Raw genomic sequence first — 21175 nt, forward strand, 5'->3', positions numbered from 1 at the left:
TAATATTGTAACAACATAAATGTGATTAAAAAAAAACATATGTCGCATATTATTTTATTTTGTTTGTATATAAAAATAATGCATATATATAAATAATGTTTCGCTTTCTTAAAATACATTCTATAAAACACATAGCATATAGTATAATAAGATATAATAATAATAAAACCATATATGTGAGAAAAGATAATCAAATAGTTTTAATTATGCACTTAAAACTTATCTAATTTGATATCTTATTTATCTATAGTTCTGCCTTTTTGCAGTTGAGTTATAATCAAGAAATGAGCACACACTTTATGTTTCTCTTATTATTAGTTTGATTTTTACATGATTTGAGATAAATGTTTTACTTAAATAATAATATACTTATTTAGTTAAAAGAAAAATTTTCTAAAAACGTGTTTTCTCTACGATCCTTTCCGTTTTTTTTTTTTTTTTTTTTTTTTTATCAAATTCGGATATATACTTACACAATTCAAAAAATGTGATTAATTTTACACTTCCACTATTCTGCATAAATTAATACTTTTTCTATCGTATTCACTGGAAAATTATTATTACGCAATTAATATATATATAAATCATGTAAAAATATAAAAACAACGTGTTAAATTATTATCTTTGAGAAATAAAGTATCTTCGAAAATGTCGCAATCACTCATAATCACTGACTATTTTTGCTGGTTTGACTATAAAATTATTCGAATGTCCATCAACATCCTCTAATTCCTTCGAATAAAATTTTGCCGCTATCCTGGCACGTCCTTCTAACTTCGGTATCATGGAGAAGGTACATTCTGCGTCCGCGTCCACCTCGACGAACTCTGATAGTTTCAACTTCAACTGCTCGTCCAGACCAGGTCCTTCGATAAGGAACGTACCCTTCCTCAAAGGAATTGGTAGTGGATTGCGAAACTTGGCCGAGGCGTTAAGACTCTGACCCACGATTGCATCACTATGCAACTAAATCACGAAATTAAATATATGTCATCAATTGTCGAATTAATTTTCTGTCCTTCTTAATCTTACTTTTTTCATCGACAAGACTTTCGATAATACAATGTATAATCTAATAATTACCGTGATTTTAATGTCGGGTTTCCTGACGCGAAAGTCATCCTGCGCGAAGTACTCGAAGTTCGTGTCCTTCACGGTAGCAAGACAGGCGATATTGAAGGCGCATTGATCTAACAATCTTGGTCCGTATTCCTCCCAAGAAACGTCCATGCGAATTTCCTCGAGCACTCCTGGTCGGACTAATCTATCTACGTGCAATCTCTTCACCGGTTCACCCACCCGACCGGTATACAAGACAGTCTCCACTCTCAGAATTACGGACACGCGATATTCCATCGTCGAATTTCGATTTTTAATCAATAGTACAACGCTATCAAAGAATAAAGACAAGGTTCTGAATAAATGTTATACTCAATAAAATAAAGCCTTAAAAAAAAAAAGATAGTCCTCTAAAATAAAATTGTAGAGAGAAGATTGCAGAATTTGAAGAATTTTACAATACAAGTTATGCTACATTATTTTGAAAATATTGCGACTAAGTACCTGAATGGCTGTCCGATTATGATATCATCGCGCAGTTCAAAAGTGAACATGACGTCGTTGAACTCCTCGTTGAGATAATAACGGCTAAATAAAGACTCGCTTTGACGCAGCGCCTTCAGCATGGCAGCACGTTCTTCATCAGAACCTATTATGAGACATGATTCTTAGACAATTCGTATTAGTAGCCAACTAGATGCGCATCATATCAATGTATTAATATTTTAGAATTAGAATAAAATCAATACATCTTTTTGCGCTGTAGTATTAAAAAGTTATAACTAATAAATTATTCTTTGATTAAGGAATATGACATTCCTTTCCATTGCACAATTTTCTATTAAAAATCTACTTACTTTCTGGATATTTGTAAGTGTGCGTGATGTCCTCCCTCGTCCACTTTCCAACCGCTTTCGTGCTAATCAATTGGCCAATGCTATAACAAAAAAACAGCATCGTATCAGATTATTCAATTTAATTAGGCTAATTATCGGCTCAATAATCGAAGACAAGTGACATACCTATATTGATAATGTAAATAAAATATATTTTGCACGTACCCGTACATATCTTTGCGAATTAGTTTTAAGGGCTGTGTAGGTCCGTTGTAACGCCAGAAAACCTTGTCAGCATTTACCTCGGCAAAGAGGAACGCGTTATCGTAGGGACGTAGAACTTCGCCCTTCTTCACGGCGGTCACGGAGGCTGGTCCACAACGATACGCTCCTTCGCTCAATTCCTGAGGAGTGGCATCGATCGCTTGCCATCCCGAACAATCTGGCGACAAGTCCAATCGTTTCATCCATACCTCGTTCCAGACGTGGAAGTTCCTTTTAGGATAAAAGAAAAGAAAAATATTCGGATATCTTAAATAAATCTACTTCTTTAATTTTATTAAGCTTTTAAATTTTGAATTTTAATATCATCATAATCATATATCGATATTACGCTAATTACGCTGATTATATACTGATTGATAAAATTAATCGCTCTTCGTATATGTTTTATTTTTATTTTAATTAGACCTATTTTCACACACTTTTGTTTATGATTTATAATTAAAAGTTGACCGTCTTCTTTTTTTTTTTTTTCAGATTACCATATCGAATCGCTGTTAAGCTCCTCCATGATCTTGCCCTCATCATTCACAAAATAGTCTACGGTCAGACTGCTCTGAGTATCATGAGCGCTCGAGTAATTAGTCACTACTCGACAGGGTATACCGAGGGTGCGACAAACTGTCGCCAAAACGCCGGAGAAGACCCAGCACTGTCCGTACTTGACCGGTTTCTTCGTTTTATAATATTCCTGGAGTATTTTTTGCGAGCCCATCCACCTCGTAGGTGGTGTACCACCCTCGTAATCATCCGACCAATTTCCCATTACTGCCCCATTGTCATCGGGGGAATTCACCTAAGAAATCGATGGCATTTACGAAGGACAATCTAAAAATTCTATTTTCTCGCAACTTTGCTCATATTTTCGAAGGAAAAAGAGAGAATATATGCTTCAAAAATTATTTTTCAAAATACAGTTCAATAGGAGAGATAATATAAATTTACCGCGGCGGATAAGCAACGCGTTATGACAACGGGATCGTTTCTGCCGGAAACTCGAACCTTGCCGACTTGATTCATCAGGTGCAAAGCACTATCCAAAATATCTCGCTCGAATTGCGCGTACCTCCACACGGTAGGTCGCAAACGATTACGATTTCCGCGCCAAATTAAACCATCCTCCGCCAGTACGTACTCCTGACGTTCATCCTCATTCTCCAAGTAAACCACGTCGTCTAAAGAGAAAATATATTTTACGCAAAATTCGAGATTGCCAATATCTTGAAATTTTTCAATCCTTAGCTTCTTGATATAATAGAAATTATTTTTTTTTTTCTTCCGTAATCTATAATTTTCTATAGAATTAAGAGACATTTCTCTCCATGTTGTATACTAAAGCAATAACATAAAACTTCGAAAACTTGCGCGATATATTGCTTAATATTCTGTTGAAAAACAAGAGAGATTAAGATATTTGCGAACAGATACCTTCGCGCCATGGATTACAAATTAAATAAAATGGGTGATCCATCGTGTAACTGACAGCTCCTTCAGTTTCCTTGTTCTTAGTATCGATCTCCATTTTCCATTTGCCTATAATCGCATTTGCGGATGGTACAACCTAAAAGAAAAGCTTTCGTTAACGAGATGTTTTTTTTTTTTAAATTTCGTATATACATATATTAAACTACGAGCTTCCGACTTGCCTTTATCCTTAAAAAATTTTGTCCTCTAGCGTCAATGGTGGTCTGCCAAGCAGATTCGGAAATCTCTCCATGATTGAGCAGAGCGGTTGCCACCAGTGTCCCGTGTCCATATTGCGGCCTTTCGATACCGTCCAGAGTAAAGACGATAGAAATCCCATCGATGGAAGAAATATAATCTCGAGATAGGCTGAGATGCAGATAAAATTCCTGACCACGTCTGACAATTAGCCTCGCTCTATCATCGCTACGGGTCATCAGCTCGTATCTGGATGTCCGATGATTCTCGCCGTTCTCTTCAATGCAAGGATCTACATTATGAACTGTCAATACTGGAACGCCAAAATCTTCCCCTATAAACAACATTTTTTAAATAATAAAAGCTGTAATACAATAGGGAGAAGGAAGAGTTTTCTATTCCAATGGAAATAGCAATATCAAATAATAATTAAATCATGAATATCTGTAAAAATCTTGGAATAAGATTATGTCTTTAGTCGATTTATAAAAAAGCTTCTTCAGTGATTAATGATTAATTCATTTTTTTTTCTTTTTGTTAGACGATTTATGATGCTGACAATTTAATTCTCTCTTCTAAACTAAATGTATTAGTTAAATATATATATAACAAAACTGACAAGTGCGTCTTTGTAATTTAAATGCCATTTTTTTTTCTTTATACGATTATATTGCTTCTAATTCTTCGCGCAAAACTCACAATAAAATCTAAACGGAAACGGTCGGATACGCCGATCGTTGAATATCCGGTAGCGATCGTAGAATCTATAAAACATCCCACGGCGGTCCGGGAGCACCGGCCGCACCGGCTGCGGATGCGAACGAAAGGCTGGATACATAGATGAGAAACGCACCGAACGCAAGTTCGCCAACAGACTGAGGAGCTTTGCCGATGACAAAGAAGAAGGAAAAATATGTAACCTAGGCTAGTGCGTTCTAGGAGCAATTTCAAGGACTAACGTGCTGCAATGCCGGGTGCAACCATACATGGCGTCATCGGTGACACCCGCGTCAATAAAAGAGCGAGAGGGAGAGAGAGAATCACCCACTTTTCATTCTCATAAATTAATCGGCGATGTATAATTGCAATCGATTATTATAAATTTCGATGAAAGTTTCCCTTGAATTTTATAATAAACTAAAGAATATTTAGTTAAAAAATTTTAAGAGCCTCGAAAATTTAAATTCAACGAATTCAATTTTTATAGAATTTTTATATATTTTAATGAAATATTAAATTCGGGCAACAGTAACAAGTGACATTTTTTTATTTGACAAATTTAAGATTTTGAAAATATTGTAATCAGGTTGCTCAAGGAAAACAAAATTAATATCAAAAAATATATGTCATAAAAATAATAATACATCATTCTTGGCGTTCATTATTCTCATAAGTAGTCCAGGAATATATTTGTAATATACCCCTTACGTAAATTACAAATGCCAAAGTAATGATATCCCTCCACAATGTAACGGCTATATTTATATAATAATTTCAAATATTATAATAATTAACAATTCAAGTTTCCTTTTATTTTATAAATTTCAAAATTTTAATATATATATGATTTAAACTCCACAAATATTTAACTATTTTATTTATAAATTTCTAAATGTTTCCATATGATCGCAAATCGAAATTATCGCAAGTATCCATTTAAGATGTCGACAAACAAGACTACGAAAATTAGTTACGCCTACAGAAATACGTGAATAACGTTTTGTAATTTAAAGATTTTGCACCTACGGATCAATTTAATAACGTAAGCCTATAATCGTTATTGAAAGAGTCATTACAACCAATTAGATAATGTAAAAAGGATTACCTACTATTGGATAAGATCTGCACAATCCCCTTAGATTAGAAAATTCCGCAAATCAGAACGGCATCGATGATTAATGATCAGAGAAAGATCGATTACTACCCCGAATTGCACGCAGATTTTTTAATAATAACACAAACACCGCTTCCTTTACATTTTAACCGATTATTATAAAATTGTAGTCGAGCAAGATTTTTCGTGTAATTAAATTGTCACAGTATATAAATAGTGATTAAAACTTGTATTACAATATCCTGAAATATATCATAGATAAAAAATATCTTAGAGTTTATATATCTATTCTTGTATATCAGTTCGTATATACATTGAGGAACATATACAAGAAAAGAAATCGCTTTATCATCATCAATTTGTAATTATCATTTCTGGTTAATGAGATACAATTTAATATATATGAGTGAAAACGATAGCCAATCGATTTGGGAATTCAGGTCAGGCGCAGAAATCAAGTTTCACCATTTACGGAAGGACAAGGTGTGCTCCGTATTAGTCAGAAAGCGATCTGCGACAATCACATATAATTTGAAGAAGTGCCGTTCTTGTTATGCATGATTTCAACGTGCGTATACATTATTTCTCGCGCTCATACATTGTCATTGTAAGCAATTGATCGGCGTCACCCACTTTTACCTGCATAAATTGATTCGAAGGCGTTGCTTAAGACATAAATTGACGATTAATGTATTATCATTAAAAAAAAAAAAAAAAAAACTAGAAACCAATTAAAGATAAACGCAGTAAAATGCATTTTAATAATGTTTATATAGTAAAAGATTGAATTACATTTTTTGCAGAATGCTTTATACCGAAAATTAAAATATGCGTTGCATGAAAATTGCAGTTTTTATATAGTTTTTTTTATGAAACAAAATAATTGCTCTAGAAAATTACATGTAGATACACTCAATTCGCAAAGCATGTAACGAAATGATAAAAACACAACGCGATATAATTAAGATCGATTCTTATAAATTATTTCTTACATTTGCTAACATAGAAATATTATAATTGCTCTATTATTAATCATCGATTTCCCGACAACAATTATCATGTTATTTCATCAGACTCTATTTAAAACGTACTTATTTTAAGATGCGATTTAAACAACAAGACAGTGATTATGCGAATTACTCGTCTTATTATTGGATTCGCAAATAAAAATTGTTCGCCCTCCAATTGTCATTGTAATTCGCTTATTTCGTCAGTTTTAATATGAAAATGATGATATTCAAATGACTCAATAATGAGATTAGTATCACAGACGTGTGCGTAAGTATTGTGTTTCCGAACAAAAATAACGACGAGAACTCGGCCAAGTATAAGAATGCTTTGGACTGACATCATTCGCGTTTATTGCTCGCCATCGATTAATCCTTCGATTAATTTAAGATTGGTTTCTTTTGTGGGGGGGGGGGGGAAATTAATAAGAACTTGTTTCGCGTTTAATTTTCAATATCGCGTAGCTGTATTAAAATGAAATTAATTTGAAACTAAGAGAAAAATATGAAGTTCTATTTTATCTGTTAATATCTAAAATACTATTTTATATTGCAAATTGTATTTTTTCAACACAACAAACGTAAAACGCTCGAATAATTAAGAGAACGTTTAATGCATTCTTTTATAATGCGTACATATATACGTATTTATATGCGTATATATGTTGATATGTGTATGTCATCCAGGAGATGCAATTATTATTCTTATTGGAAGTATATCTTGCATATCTAAGGCATACGTGATCAAGATGCTCGTTCACGAACAACTTGTTGAACTTGAGATACATATCAGGACATCTTAATTATCTGACATCAGAAAAGCGCCGTCTTTTACTAGTATTAATAAATCCGCGTCGAGAAGCAAAAGTCCAGTGTAGCTTGTATGCTACATGTCGTGCTATTTATACAGAAGTAAGTGAGTCAACGGAATAAGTTATCTGAAAACGAGTGACTTAATGAGGAGAATCCCCGATTGAAATTCTCGAACGAATAATCACGAAAGCACGAGTCGGCGCAAAACTCGTGACTAATCTGTCACTCAGCATGCGATCCATGAGAGAAAGCTTCTTAAATTCTCGTTTGTGTTAAAATAATATAAATTATATTTATTAAAAAATAATTTTTTAATTATTGAATGAGAAAGCAGATCTTCTCAGATTAATTTAAATAATTCGAGTTAAAAGTGCCGATAATGACATGAGCTTATACATGATGTCATCGTTTAGCGATCATGGCATCATGCCGGCGCCTCTTGCGTAATTTCACTTTCATTCACGATAGCATAAATAAATATATTCGTTAATATAAATTCGAGATCTGACCATAGAAAAAATTCTGACTCATAAAAAATGTCTCTCTTTAACAAAGGATGCGAAGATATTGTTTTTTTTTTTACGTCTAATTGATTAATGCATACACGCGCATCTTTCTTAAAAGAATTAACAGACTCCGTACGTATATATCTATGGCGATTGATAAATGGTATTTGCAAGATAAAACAACAAATACAATCACGGATACAATTGCATACACAGATACAAGATACACCTAATGAATAATACAACCGTTTCAAATATACATAATTTGCACGGTGATGCCGTTTAATGAAGGTCGGCATCTCGCAGAGAGGCGGAAGCTGCCTTCCCATCTGCTCGAGTATATATTTTCTTAATCGAAGAACGATAAATCTCGAGTGTGCTTAAACGAGGAATAAATTGCGCGTTACATCGATCGAATCTATGTTTATTTACTAATCGTTTGACCGCTTGTCAAAATACAAGCACTCTCTGTCAAGAACACGAGAGAACACAATCCTTTCAAGTACTTTTTATATTCCTCGCAAAATTATTTATATTATTGAATTTCTTAAGTTTTCTATAGATTTAATTCAAGTTTAAACAAATAATTGAAAGTTTAGACTGAAAAATATAATATACAGCTGCCTCTACTACGATTTGTTTTATTTTTCAATGTTACATCTTTTTATTGATTTGAAGTCAGTATTACGTAATAGAACATCATCACCAAATTAACGATATTTGATTCGAGGCTACGAATGATAAACGGATAAAAATCTTGGCGCCTACGTATGCTAATGTTCATCTCATCAATCGCCTTTTAACTTCATATCGCGATAATAAAATCATCACCGACTCGAATTAAAAAAAACTATGCAATTTTTTCAAAATAATGATAATGACATCATATGTTACATACAATACAATAGTAGATGTCTGTCGTATTTTTCATTATACCAAAAATCGTCAATTGAATGCACGTTTTCTTAGCACGTGTCGTATCACAAAACCTATGGAACGCAGCATCTTATCCCTGACCGATATTCTGAAAATAGGTTTAAAGATTTTAGTTTAAAGTATACTAGAAAAGCAGTTTGCTTCTTAACTGGACATCTCGGATATTTGATCCTTTACTCGCGTGTTCAAACAATCAAATCTCCTGATTTAATCTACATTTAATAATAATTATCATATATAATCCGCTACTATCCGCTAACATCTATTGTACAAATTTACAAAACAATTTCAAAACTGGTTTAAAAATCTGTTTGAAAAATTCACATATCAGCAATTTCACAAAGTATCAATTAACAAACAATATCCTCGAGAGAGAGAGAGAGAGAATTTTTTAAGTAAAATTCACAGAAGCGAAAAATTAAAATCGTGTTTGTGCGTCTCATGATAGTTCATGATCGTCCGATTTTGATGAGAAAATCAAAAGCTTTCACTAAATATTATTTGCTATATTGTCTCGGTAGAGCACGTGCCTCCATCACGATTTACATTTAGGCGTGCAATACGGACCGCATTATTTTACACGCTCATGATTCATGCCGGCGCAGACGTTAGCCTCTTATCTCCTCGTCTTTTTATTAATTGATTTTCGTTCTGTCTCTGCGGTCCGTCCTCAAAGGGGTCAATGATGACTACGTGTCAGGGCAAAATATATCTCGGGATGTACCCTTCTTTATCAAGTTTCACTCAATCGCAGATTTTGATATCGCTCATGAAAATTCTTATTTCATTCAGTGATGTCTAATGGTATAACAATGATTGTTTTTGTGCTTTAATAATTTACACCGATTATGTATAAATTAATGAAGTATAAATAATTATAAATGTACAATAAATGTAATTACTTCTCTTTGATATCCGCAAATGTCTCATTTCGATAATGCGGATGAGAAAGATCGAAAAAATATCGAAATTTTACAAAAATCTATCAACCCATGTAGCAAAACGTAGAAACAAGCACACAAGAACTATTTTGAACGGGAAAACAAGTAAAACAATATTCTTATCTCTCTTGTAATTTTTAATTTTTCTCTTAACGCAATCTAAACTTTCGTTAGATATGCAGATAATATCGTAATCTCGCAAAAATATTTAGCTGCGCTCGCCTCGGAAAAATATTAAGGAACATAATCTATTCGAAAAGTTACTTCTCTCTCAAACTTTTAATCAATATTAATAATAGCGTTATAATTAGAATTTATTCAGTATACAAATATAATGCAATATGTGCCATAATATATTACACGGCGTTTACTTTAACACACAAATACTATTCATTTATTATATCATTTATACATTGCATTACATTTGATTATTATTTTTTTCAATGTACCATACATAAAATTTTTTTGATACCTTTATTTTAATTGTCAGTGCATTTAATTAACAATTAGCAATCCTTTTAACGCAGGATTAACTTACCGGGGGCAGTGGTCGAAGGCGGTCGTGGCGTCTGCAAAGATCTGATATGTTGAGGCCTGAACACGGCCCTAAATCCAGAAAGACACGAACAAGGACAATACTTTTTCATCATTGTAATAACCGAAAGGGATGCAGATGTTATCCGTATAAAAGTTATATCTTCTACGCCGTCCCTCGATTCACATGCATATGAATCATACCTAAAATGTATGTTTATTAATTTATCATTTTTTAAATCTTCGACTTTTCTTGTTAATTTTATTAATTAATATAAAATATACATAAAAGATCGCTATCAAAATTGATTCTTGAACAACTGAAGAAAGATATAAATCTTGATACAATAATTAAATCTCAAGTATATTTAATCAAGGAACAGTGAAAATTGCTTAAAACAAAATGTAAATGACCCATAAATGTGATATTAAAATTTACTAAAAATTCATATAAAGATTATTCGCATAATACTTTCAAAAGTGATAAATGATCTCTCTTTCATATATTTGCAACGAATAAATATATAAAATTTTCAAGAATTGTCGAACTGTAAATATTAGTTTTTAATTCTTTATCGAATAAATGTGAATACTTTTTCATAATTACATATATAATATCTTTAAAATAAATTGATAACTGCGTACCTGTATGCAAAACACAATCTGAAGTATTTTTCTTTCACAAATAACTTTGCACATATCACGTCACTATGCACATTTCTAACGCGTGTGTGCGAGATGATTGGAATAACTCGTTACAGTCTCCGTGCCGGTTGTCAGACGACTGTCAGTATAAGAATCAGCTGCAGTGAAGAAAACGATAGCATATCCCGCCAACCTTCGATTAAGTTTTAGGAAAGACAACTAACAGTATAATGAAATGCGAATACACGCTAACGTGGGCACTTTATATCATCGCATACCTTAATAAACGTTGTACATATCACGACAGAATTGCAGGACACGCCTCTCTGCAGTGGATGCTGTACTCATTCGTTAATGATCAAAAAAGCAATCGAGTCATTACTCGATTACTTTTAGCTGGAATATTTTTTACTTTTCGTATTCAAATTGTTTATAAAACATTACAAATACATATAAGTATCTTCTCTCCAGAAGTATATACCTATGATTCTCATACAGATAAATCTAGAAAATTTAAACGTAAACCTCTTTATTTTTTTTGGAAACATTTTCACGCGTGTGTATACAATATATGCGTAATGATTTAAGTGACATAATTGTATAATAATGTGAGAAGAGGACAAATAGTACTATTATATAATATTATTTAATGTTATTATATATATATATATATATATATATATATATATATATATAATTAATAATTATTGACGTCTGATAACGTGCACATATATGCTGCTACGCGTACGTAGACTCGCGCATCGGCATGAGTAAATGATAGCGAGAATAATATATATTTTTAGCGTTCACGTAACACGCTACACAAGAATTTGTTCTCCGAATTTCGCAACTCAGTTCCGTTTCCGTAGGAAAAACGTCCGTGATATACTTTTGTGTGAGTCTTTCTTTCGTCATCATCGAGTTCAAGATTAGGGTAGAAATGTAAAATGATGTAAATTCCCAAAATAAATGATTTTCCACACACTAACGAAAGAAAGTATATATAAGAATATTGTATTATACTTATAAAAAATATAAGATTGTGAAAAAGAATCAAAATATATGAAAAATATATTAAACAATTGCAGCTTTATTTAAAAAGAATCAAAAGAGAATTGATTTTTATATCTTAAGAAACAATGATTAATCAACATTTAGCAGTTTTCTATTATTCCACTAACAAAGCAAATTAAAAAATTAAACTTTGAAATACAAAATAAATAAATAGAACGATTTAAGTATAAAAAAAATTATATAAAAAAGCTACAATCTTATATAAAATTACATTATATGTGTTTAATAATACAAAATATTATTTACATATCTCAATATATTATATTATCAATTATCTCTCTCTTATATTAAATCATCTAAAACCCAATATAAATTCTCAAATTTGCTGCATATCAGCAACATCCTGTTCAGGTTCTATTGCAATTATTCCAAAATGATTCACCATAACATATAGGTATGAATATTCATATTTATCAGATTCATTCTGTAATTAGAATTCGATGTATATGCATAAATATTTATTATTATTATTTTTGCAAATACTATTAGTAAACTTACTTTCTTCACTTCTACAAATGCCGTGCCACGTCGTCTTGTTCCTTCTAAATAAAACTTCAGTCTCATATATTTGATATCATCCTTAATGAAATACATATGACTGAAAAAAATAAATAGGGGAAATATATATTACTCCAAAATTTATTTATATTTTTAAAAAATATTAAAGTATTTTATATATATATATATATATATATATATATATATATATATATATATATATATATATATACATCTGGGATTATAAATATAAGAAATATTTATAATAAATTCCTCAAATATTCATAAATAATCAAAAAAGTTACATATTTCATGTACATTTTAGATTATTTTAACATACCTGATACGTCTCCTGCGTCTACGATTTGTTTCGTCACCATAAGATTTTATAGGAGCACCAAGCAGATCTATAAGTTTTGGATGTTCCATGCAACGTACCCGAGCTTTGCTATAAATGGCATCTGGACTTTCACTGGAGAATAATTCCGAAAATAAGGTATACAATACGAAAGCTGTAATTCCAATGCCACTTATTATTATTCCTAGTTGTCCAGCAGATTTCAGGTTTTCTTTAACTGAAAAAAGAAAAAAAATATATGCAAAATACATAATAATGTACAATATAAATCATCTGAAATTTACCTACCTATTTTTGCTGTGCCAACTTGTACCTTTGTATCAGTTTCACTGGGTTCAATGTTAGTTACAGATTTCTTCGTTGAATACCAAACATCGTATTTAGGAATAACATTAAGACAATGTGATGTGCTTGGTATGATTAAGTACCTTTTTTGGAAAATACGACTTAATATTATTGATGCCATATCCTAAACAATTAATATATATATATATATTAAAATATTACAATAGTAATTAATATAAATTAAAATATGTATATATATGTACACACACACACACACAAAATAAAATATTTCATAAAATTTATATTAAATTTTTCAGAAGTTTATATTGTTTGATAAACCTTCCACACTTTTGTCACAATAAAATAAAATTTACATATTAATCACGAAAAATAGTATCTAAAAATAAAATCTTAGAACAAAGTAGTCATGTTGTAAATCTTTGAATTATAACCTTTAAAAAAAATGCATACCTTTTATATATTTATACATCGTTTATAATAAAACATATAAAAAGTATATTTACATCTTATCAGCCGGTACAAAGTCAAGAGTCAAGATTATCTAGAGCGAATTTGTATTTTGGTGAAATTTAAGAAATGAGATACCGGCTTAAAGTTGTAAAAAGGGAGATCAAAAATGCTCGTAGGGTAAAATTCAATTGACCAATCAGAACAAAAAGAACAAATATTTCCTTTTTCCTGATTGGCCGATTGAATGTTACTATCCCAACAGGTAGAAATTCCGAACGCATCCAAATGGCACATCGAAATCTAGTAGCAGAATAATATAAGGTGATAGGATAAAATTACTGGTCTATTGAAACATTGAATTGTTGACTTAATAGATTAATGGAAAATAAATAATTCGCAGAATAAAAAAAAAAAAAAGGAAAAGCAGATTGTATAATTAAATTTATATATTGATGAAGACTGCACTACATCAGAGATTAGTGATGGTTGGGGATCGCGATGGGTAAAATATAAATTAATTGCTTATATTGTTTACATTTTTCACATTGCTTACACGATTAAAATAGATTATTTAAATAATTCTCGCAAAATGAATCCTTTTAGTTTTATAAATTTTATTTTATGATAAATAGCTAAAATTTTTATTTAAATAATTTCTGAGCAGATTCAATTTTAAAACGAATACAATCATATTGTCCAATAACTAGGTAGATAGATATAATATGTTTAAAATTTATTTCTAGACTAAAAGAATTATTAAGACGTAGATTGGTCGAATGTGGATGGCGAGATCAAGTAAAACTAATCTCGAAGGAATTGATAAAGGAACATGGTCACGACATCACTTATGATACACTGCTATCTGCGGTGACAACCAGAGCTCGCACACTAGTACCAGATTCTGTGAAGAAGGAATTGTTACAGAAAATCAAGAATCAGTTGATAGCCCAAGAGGAAAAACTCAAGATTGTGACAGATCGTTAAGAATTTATCCAATTCATTATTAAACTTTGGACAGTTGTTTATCGGTATAATTATGCTGATATACAGTTGGAAAAAAAAGTTGTGATAAATATCTTTCACAAATTATATGTATAATTTCTTGACGAAAAACTTATAATGTTTGATGTATTACTATTATTAAGATAAAAAGAAAATAACTACAAGAAACTCTCAAAAAATGTGATATATATATTTAAAAGAATTAATTGCTATATACTTTTAAAGAAATATAAAAATGGAAATAAAGTATTATTTTATATCAAAATATATATAAAAAAAACTTGGCATAATTTTACATTAACATGTAGACTTGTGAATGAAGAAAATGTATAATAAACTTAGAGATATATATAATTTTATTAATTAATAACATTTGTTACCAATAGACGGCGACACGTGACACAACTTGGAATTTGGTTAGGTCAGTTGGGGTTATTGTTATTCCTTCGGTAGTAATCGCACTTTATCGTCGAATTTTACGCCGATTTTTCTGTAGTATTGGCAAGTTTCAGCCGGTGATAACTGAAAACTGCGATAATTAAGCATAAGCAGTGATAGTTGAAAAATGTTGATAAAAGTAAAGGTAATTATGATAGTCCGACAGGTTGTCGGATGTCATTTCGTAAGTTACGCCGGTTTGTTATAATATCAATTCTAATTTTGTTTCAGACCCTCACTGGAAAAGAGGCAAGTATCCCGAAATCAAAGGATTTTATAAAATCGAGTGATCGTAGTTGCTGCGTGATCAGTATTTAAAATTAATCTTGTATATAAGAGTCACTCACACTTCTTGTTGTCACATCTAAGTTTATTCCCTGAAATCATTATATTTTGAGAAGTAGAAATTTGAAAGTCATACTTTTAATAAATAAACAAATCTTATAAGTTTATATCAGGCATAATTAGAATCTATTATAAATTTTACATCAAAGTATTGATTAATTTACAATATCATTGTTATTTTTACAAAATATAACAATATTGCTATAAAACTGGATAAAAATAAAATTAAATATCTTATCACATTGAGATAATCCTGATTTATGTTAGCCGAAAAGAAAATTATGTGTATGTTGTGTTTTAATCGCTGAGAATTGCATCTTACTTTAATTTTTTTTTTAACATTGTTATTTTTAGTAGAAACATCTTGTATGCAAATTCAATTTCAATAAGTAACTATATTAAATGAATATGTGTGTACTTGTAAATAGTAATGACATAATTCTTTTAGATTGAAATAGATATAGAACCTACCGACAAGGTAGAGAGAATTAAAGAAAGAGTGGAAGAGAAAGAAGGAATACCACCACAGCAACAGCGATTAATATTCTCTGGCAAACAGATGTATGTATATTAAAATTATATACGATTTTACATATAAGTTTTATTACACGGAACCAAATTTCTGTAGCTTGCAATTCATAGAGATGTTACAACAGACACAACAATAACGTGACTCTTTTCTCAAGCCCTTTGACATACATACTTTGCATCTCTTTGATGTCCTTCCATTTCCGTTCCTTTAACGACAATATTGATGATACTCTCGAAATATGCTTTATAGTTGGGCAGATTTGTTAAATGAAATGTGTGTAATCTTACCTGTTCTAACTAAGCATTTTCTTCTAAAAAAAAAAAAAAAAAAGTCATTAATTATATAAATATTTTTATACATTAAACAAAATTTGATTTACATATAAAATTATTCAAATATAATCAATCAACGACAATTTCAAATAGTATATTGTAAGATTAATGACTATTGTATTTTTGTATTAGGAACGATGAAAAGACCGCGCAAGATTATAAAGTCCAGGGCGGTTCGGTATTACATTTGGTACTTGCATTGAGAGGAGGCTGCAAATACATTCCTCGTTTATAAACGAATATGAGAGGATATTTAATAAATGTGAGATCAATAGGAAGGAAAAACGAAAAACACCATGTTCATCGCCGGTGTATACGCACCTGCGCTCAAAGAGGAATCTATGTTATTCTATATATATATATATATATATATGATAGAATAACTTAGAATCTACGTGTGATCTTTATAATCTAAATAAATATTTAATAAAATATAATTTAATCGTAAAAATATATACATGACAAGTATTTCTATTTTAGAGAAATTAATTTCTCATGTAACAAAAAATAATAATACACACATGTGATCTTTGTTACTTTCCCATTATTCTTTAAATTATGCATTATAATTATTTTATTAAATTTGAAATATTGTGATTTTCAAACGGTGACTTATGATTTTAAGCTAAAAGAAAGAAGAAAAAAACATTAGTAATGTTCAAATAATATAATCTATTATCAATATTAAGTATACAAAAAACTATTACTTATTTCTCTTATTGATATGTTTACTTAATAATTTGGCAGAAAATATAAATTTGATAAAAAAAAAGAGATGCGCCAGACTCAATCTGAATTCTACAGAATAAGACTGCTTTCTATGATTTTAATAAATATTCAACACATTAAATAAAAATTAATTAGTAGTAAATTATTATTATTTTTTCTTCTCATTTATATCTAGTCTCTTTACAATTATATAATTTAAAAATTATATCTATCGCTTTATAAATAAATAATCTTAATAGAATTCTCCATCAACATACCGCCGTTTTTCCTCTGTATTTTACGTATATTTTATTATTATTGGTAAAAATAAATAGTCGCAAAATTAATTATTTTCGAGTAAACTGGATCAAAATTTAAGTTATGAAAACTTAAAGTAAAACGAATATTTGCGAGAATATCAACTTGAGATATTCTTTCGACAACAAGAATAACAAGATATTCTATAAACAGAGGTGAAACCAAAGTGCTTATTGATGGAATCGCTATCAATTTACCGATATTATACTGGAAGATTATTACGATATATGATATAACATTACAGCCGTATTTCGTGCGGAAATTGGCGATTTTCAGGTCAATTTCTGTGGTATCTGCTATTATGCGTCGCCCGGCTCCATTTGGTTTTGAAGACGCGCTGGCAAATGTTGCAGTAGACTGCGGAATTAGGCGACTCCTCGTGTTTAGAAGTGATGTGTCGCAGAAGAGCGTGCTGCGTCGTAAACGTAACGCCGCACTTGTCGCAATACGAGGTCGGCGTATGAATGCTGCTTCTGGTCGGTGCCGTCTTCAATGACTCTAGAAATGCAGTCCTCGATTTACCTAAGTGAGCTCTGTGCCTACACGATATTCCGACTATTAGACTGTAGTACATATTAGTAAATTTGCGATATCTCGAGGAATATATTTATATTTGTATCTATTATATAGAATTACAATAATCGATAAGCAGAGAGTTCTGACGAATAGATGGTGAAATCTTGTTCCTTCATGAATTTCAAGTGTGAAAACTTTTACTTGAAAGAAATTGTAGATAAAATATCATAATATATTGAAAAAATTGGAAAGCTGTTCCTTCCTCAAAAATATTAAAATTATACAGAGAAAAAGAGATAAATATTAATTTATTTCTCTCAACAAAGACATCAATGCTACGAAGAGCGACATTAGTTTACACGAGCATTAAATTATTTTTATTAACAAAAAATGTGACAATACATCTCTCATTACCGCATAAGTAGTTAATTACACGCTGGCTTTGTTTCTGAATTATCTCGCTTCATCATTCAATGTCATACATTCCGAAATTTTATTGTGCATTTGCAAGTACATTAGCAATTCGTTTTGTTCGCTTTTAAAATAATAATGCAAAGTGCGGAATATATATAATGCAATTTCTACTACCTGCTTGTTACAATGTGATTCCATTAAAGTCCTGGCTGATCATCATTATCTTGTGACTTGTGAATTCACGATGAATTCTTTTGACAAAGGCAAACTGCACAATTTTCGAAAGATGACATAAAATACGATTAATTGCTCCTACTATAAATTTTAATTATAATAAAATCTGATAAATTTTTATATTAATATATATTTAAAATTAAACCATTAAAATAGATAAAACTAACAATGAATGAAGAATGTAAGGGAAAATTTATAGTGAAAATAATTTACTACAATTCTTCTAATGATAAGAGCAATTAACTCACATTGGAAATAAAATACAATATAATGCTAATTATAAAATAACAATTTTCGAAGATACAAATATCCACCAGAAATTCTTTTATTTACATTACTGCGATAACATCTGAAAGCGTATAGTCTTACACGACCTTTAATTAAATTACAAGCTCACAATTACGATTCCGAACGTAACACGTACCTGAACAAAGAACGCAATGTTTCAAACTACCGACAATGGTGTCTTATGAGAGATAGAGAGAGAGAGAGAGAAGAGATATTTATAGTTAATTTCTAAACCCACTGCGACTACACATATCCGCTATCTTCTTCCTACAGAGGATTAACCCATTCGAGCCAAAAGACGGATGACTAATTCGTTATTACTCGTTTGAACAGTATGGTAGTTTCTTCCAAACAGGGATTTCAAAATGGTATACCTTTAGGGTAAAACTACATCTCGAAGGGTTAAACAGCATTTTTGTAGGGCAGCTTCCTCGATTTTTCGCAAAATACAGAATGTGGAAGCAGATTCTGCCAATAATTTTCTAGGATCGATAAAGACAATTGGAAAATAATTTTCCTGAAAGTGTCAAGCGCAAAGTTTTTGTTCGATCATCGAAATTTAATTATATATGCATCAATTTTTAACGTATGCGATTTATATATAATTAAAAATTATATTAGATACTTCGCGAAATTTCGGATGGGCCGATTTCAAGGATATATCTCTATATCTTTATCACTCCTAGAAACTTACAAGTAAAATTTTTCATTTGCCGTATAATAAGTTTATCCACATCTATATATTCTTCGTCAGTACTAAATTCTGTTACGTCTCTCCTTCTAAGATACTATAATTATTACTCTCTTTCTAAGATACTACTACCTGAATCTTTGCATCAAAACTTTAACGTCAAACACGTCTATGCAGACAGAACCAAGTTTCGTATATTTCTTGTAAGAACAAAGATTTCCTCCTTCATTTCGCTGCAATTCGCAACTCATATCTCGTTCTATGTCCGAGCAATTTTATTTTTATCGATCTTATTTTTATCTTCGTTTATTCTCACTTTATCGTATCAAGACTATGACACTTTTCCGCTTCAGGATTTTCCGTCGAGATTCATTGGTCTTGATTCTTTATATATTTCATATCTTTCTCGTGCATCCAGTCTGCACAATTCCCTGCTTTTGAAACACACATCGCGATTTATCTGTTGCAGAGATGCTTAAATTTTGTTGCGAAGTCTTTTCATTTCTAAAAAAAAAATATGTTTTGAACGTATTTGTGTGTATTTTAATTTTTCTGTTATTATCCTATATTTTTCTCTTTTACCGCTGTAAGGATAGAATATTGCTTCGCGACACGAAGCTTTCGTGACAACTTATAGAGAGCACAGCTCTCTCTTCTGCATATAAAAAATTAATATTTTCTTATATAATTTCTTTGCAAAGGAAATATAAAATGAAAGCATTAATGCAACATTTTTTAATAGAATTAAAATTAATTTCGCAAAGTTTGAGAATCCCTGATACAGTTTCGCCGCGATATACAATCACGTACGGCTAAAAATACTTGTACACTCTTTCACGGCGGTGACATTATATTAACCCATTAAGCGCCAACCATTATCGCGAAAATTACATCATTTTATCTGTATTGTTTGCTCTAAATCCTTCTCATCTCGGATGGACTCGGATTTGGCTGATCAATTTAATTGAATCGCAGGAGGTAATAAAAAAATATATAATACGCAGATAAGAAGAAAATTATCGCGCAAGAAATATTATATTTATACGAGAAAATTTTTTTAAATTATCTCGCGCAGAATTTAGTTCTATTTTTATACGCTTGTTCTATCGACGAACAGATCGGGCGGTCATTTTAATTACAATATTTCCAACAACTAATAATCTGCCTGGACATATTACAATGCAATTCTTGACAATTCGTTATGTGATTCAGGACATTTTACATCGTCTTACAATCCGAACGTTCCAGTCTTTCGCTGTATTTTGGCATTTATTCGCATGTAAAAGTAGCACCTGATAGCTGCTGAATAAGTCTATATTTTTCTCGAGCGTCGGTTTTGCGATCTCTAAAGATATCAGATAAAAACGTTAAAAACGCGATATTAACTGCATCTAAATGGCATTTAATGAGTTAAAATGAGACATTCGTTCTAGAGACGTGCGGTGGCGCACATTCTCGTGCTATCAACAACTATAATTATGATTAATTACGATCACTTAAGCCTACGAATAAATAGTCAGGTGCGCAAAGTGCGACGATGTCACTCTTGAAAACAAAACGAAATGCGGACGTACGCACGTATGCGTCGTATACATACTCGCGATTATTGTACTACT

The 21175-nt window shown here is 31.0% G+C and overlaps 5 protein-coding genes across 10 annotated transcripts in view; 2 read left to right on the forward strand and 3 right to left on the reverse strand.

Moving 5' to 3' along the window:
* Positions 1-435: 435 nt before the first annotated feature.
* Positions 436-11781, reverse strand: Tg (transglutaminase). 4 transcript variants are annotated; one of them, XM_070307184.1, is made up of 12 exons: positions 11334-11781; positions 11056-11213; positions 10415-10614; positions 3824-4173; positions 3606-3738; positions 3123-3352; positions 2660-2973; positions 2121-2390; positions 1917-1996; positions 1564-1708; positions 1084-1390; positions 437-966 (listed from the first exon to the last, which is right to left on the reverse strand). In XM_070307184.1, exons 3-12 carry the CDS (start codon positions 10524-10526, stop codon positions 658-660), a joined length of 2250 nt encoding a protein of 749 aa, XP_070163285.1. In that variant the 5' UTR covers positions 10527-10614; positions 11056-11213; positions 11334-11781; the 3' UTR covers positions 437-657. The 4 variants fall into 4 exon arrangements, with proteins under 4 accessions (XP_070163286.1, XP_070163285.1, XP_070163284.1 ...); XM_070307183.1 differs by having other exon boundaries at positions 11056-11248; XM_070307185.1 differs by lacking the exon at positions 11334-11781 and having other exon boundaries at positions 436-966; positions 11056-11154.
* Positions 11782-11948: 167 nt separating this feature from the next.
* Positions 11949-13806, reverse strand: LOC138939420 (mitochondrial import inner membrane translocase subunit Tim21). Of its 2 annotated transcripts, none has more exons than XM_070307188.1 (6): positions 13742-13806; positions 13274-13454; positions 12968-13202; positions 12628-12727; positions 12376-12483; positions 11949-12039 (listed from the first exon to the last, which is right to left on the reverse strand). In XM_070307188.1, exons 2-5 carry the CDS (start codon positions 13449-13451, stop codon positions 12412-12414), a joined length of 585 nt encoding a protein of 194 aa, XP_070163289.1. In that variant the 5' UTR covers positions 13452-13454; positions 13742-13806; the 3' UTR covers positions 11949-12039; positions 12376-12411. The 2 variants fall into 2 exon arrangements, with proteins under 2 accessions (XP_070163289.1, XP_070163287.1); XM_070307186.1 differs by having other exon boundaries at positions 12376-12553.
* Positions 13807-14056: 250 nt separating this feature from the next.
* E(y)2 (enhancer of yellow 2) lies at positions 14057-15203 on the forward strand. Its single transcript, XM_070307492.1, has 3 exons — positions 14057-14243; positions 14485-14720; positions 15130-15203. Exons 1-3 carry the CDS (start codon positions 14194-14196, stop codon positions 15141-15143), a joined length of 300 nt encoding a protein of 99 aa, XP_070163593.1. The 5' UTR covers positions 14057-14193; the 3' UTR covers positions 15144-15203.
* On the forward strand, positions 15171-16845 carry Nedd8 (Nedd8 ubiquitin like modifier). Its single transcript, XM_070307494.1, has 4 exons — positions 15171-15326; positions 15413-15430; positions 15975-16087; positions 16523-16845. Exons 1-4 carry the CDS (start codon positions 15309-15311, stop codon positions 16623-16625), a joined length of 252 nt encoding a protein of 83 aa, XP_070163595.1. The 5' UTR covers positions 15171-15308; the 3' UTR covers positions 16626-16845.
* Positions 16340-21175, reverse strand: part of LOC138939586 (broad-complex core protein isoforms 1/2/3/4/5) — a 35189-nt gene continuing 30353 nt past the window's right edge. The window contains exon 6 of one of the 2 annotated variants that reach the window (XM_070307491.1): positions 16340-16368. In XM_070307491.1, coding sequence (XP_070163592.1) covers positions 16355-16368 — 14 coding nt within the window. In that variant the 3' untranslated portion in view covers positions 16340-16354. Of the gene's footprint in view, positions 16369-17113; positions 17915-21175 lie in introns of those variants that run through there. The other variant, XM_070307489.1, reaches the window with a different exon arrangement.

This window comes from Polyergus mexicanus, unplaced genomic scaffold (assembly GCF_030449975.1).
Source record: "Polyergus mexicanus isolate NDT 795.1 unplaced genomic scaffold, iyPolMexi1.0 SCAF_14, whole genome shotgun sequence".
NCBI lineage: Eukaryota > Metazoa > Arthropoda > Insecta > Hymenoptera > Formicidae > Polyergus > Polyergus mexicanus.

What these genes read in the sequence shown, in the direction of transcription:
- LOC138939420 (XM_070307186.1), bottom strand. Translation starts at nt 13,451, where the DNA reads ATGGCATCAATAATATTAAGTCGTATTTTCCAAAAAAGGTACTTAATC. An exon ending in AGACGCAGGAGACGTATCAG is followed by an intron (nt 12,728 to 12,967) that starts GTATGTTAAAAT and finishes TATTTTTTTCAG; the next exon opens with TCATATGTATTTCATTAAGG. An exon ending in CATTTGTAGAAGTGAAGAAA is followed by an intron (nt 12,554 to 12,627) that starts GTAAGTTTACTA and finishes TTCTAATTACAG; the next exon opens with AATGAATCTGATAAATATGA.
- Tg (XM_070307182.1), bottom strand. Translation starts at nt 4,677, where the DNA reads ATGTATCCAGCCTTTCGTTCGCATCCGCAGCCGGTGCGGCCGGTGCTC. An exon ending in AAAATTTTTTAAGGATAAAG is followed by an intron (nt 3,739 to 3,823) that starts GCAAGTCGGAAG and finishes CTTTTCTTTTAG; the next exon opens with GTTGTACCATCCGCAAATGC. An exon ending in CGCGTTGCTTATCCGCCGCG is followed by an intron (nt 2,974 to 3,122) that starts GTAAATTTATAT and finishes TCGATTTCTTAG; the next exon opens with GTGAATTCCCCCGATGACAA.
- Nedd8 (XM_070307494.1), top strand. An exon ending in ATATTCTCTGGCAAACAGAT is followed by an intron (nt 16,088 to 16,522) that starts GTATGTATATTA and finishes TTTTTGTATTAG; the next exon opens with GAACGATGAAAAGACCGCGC.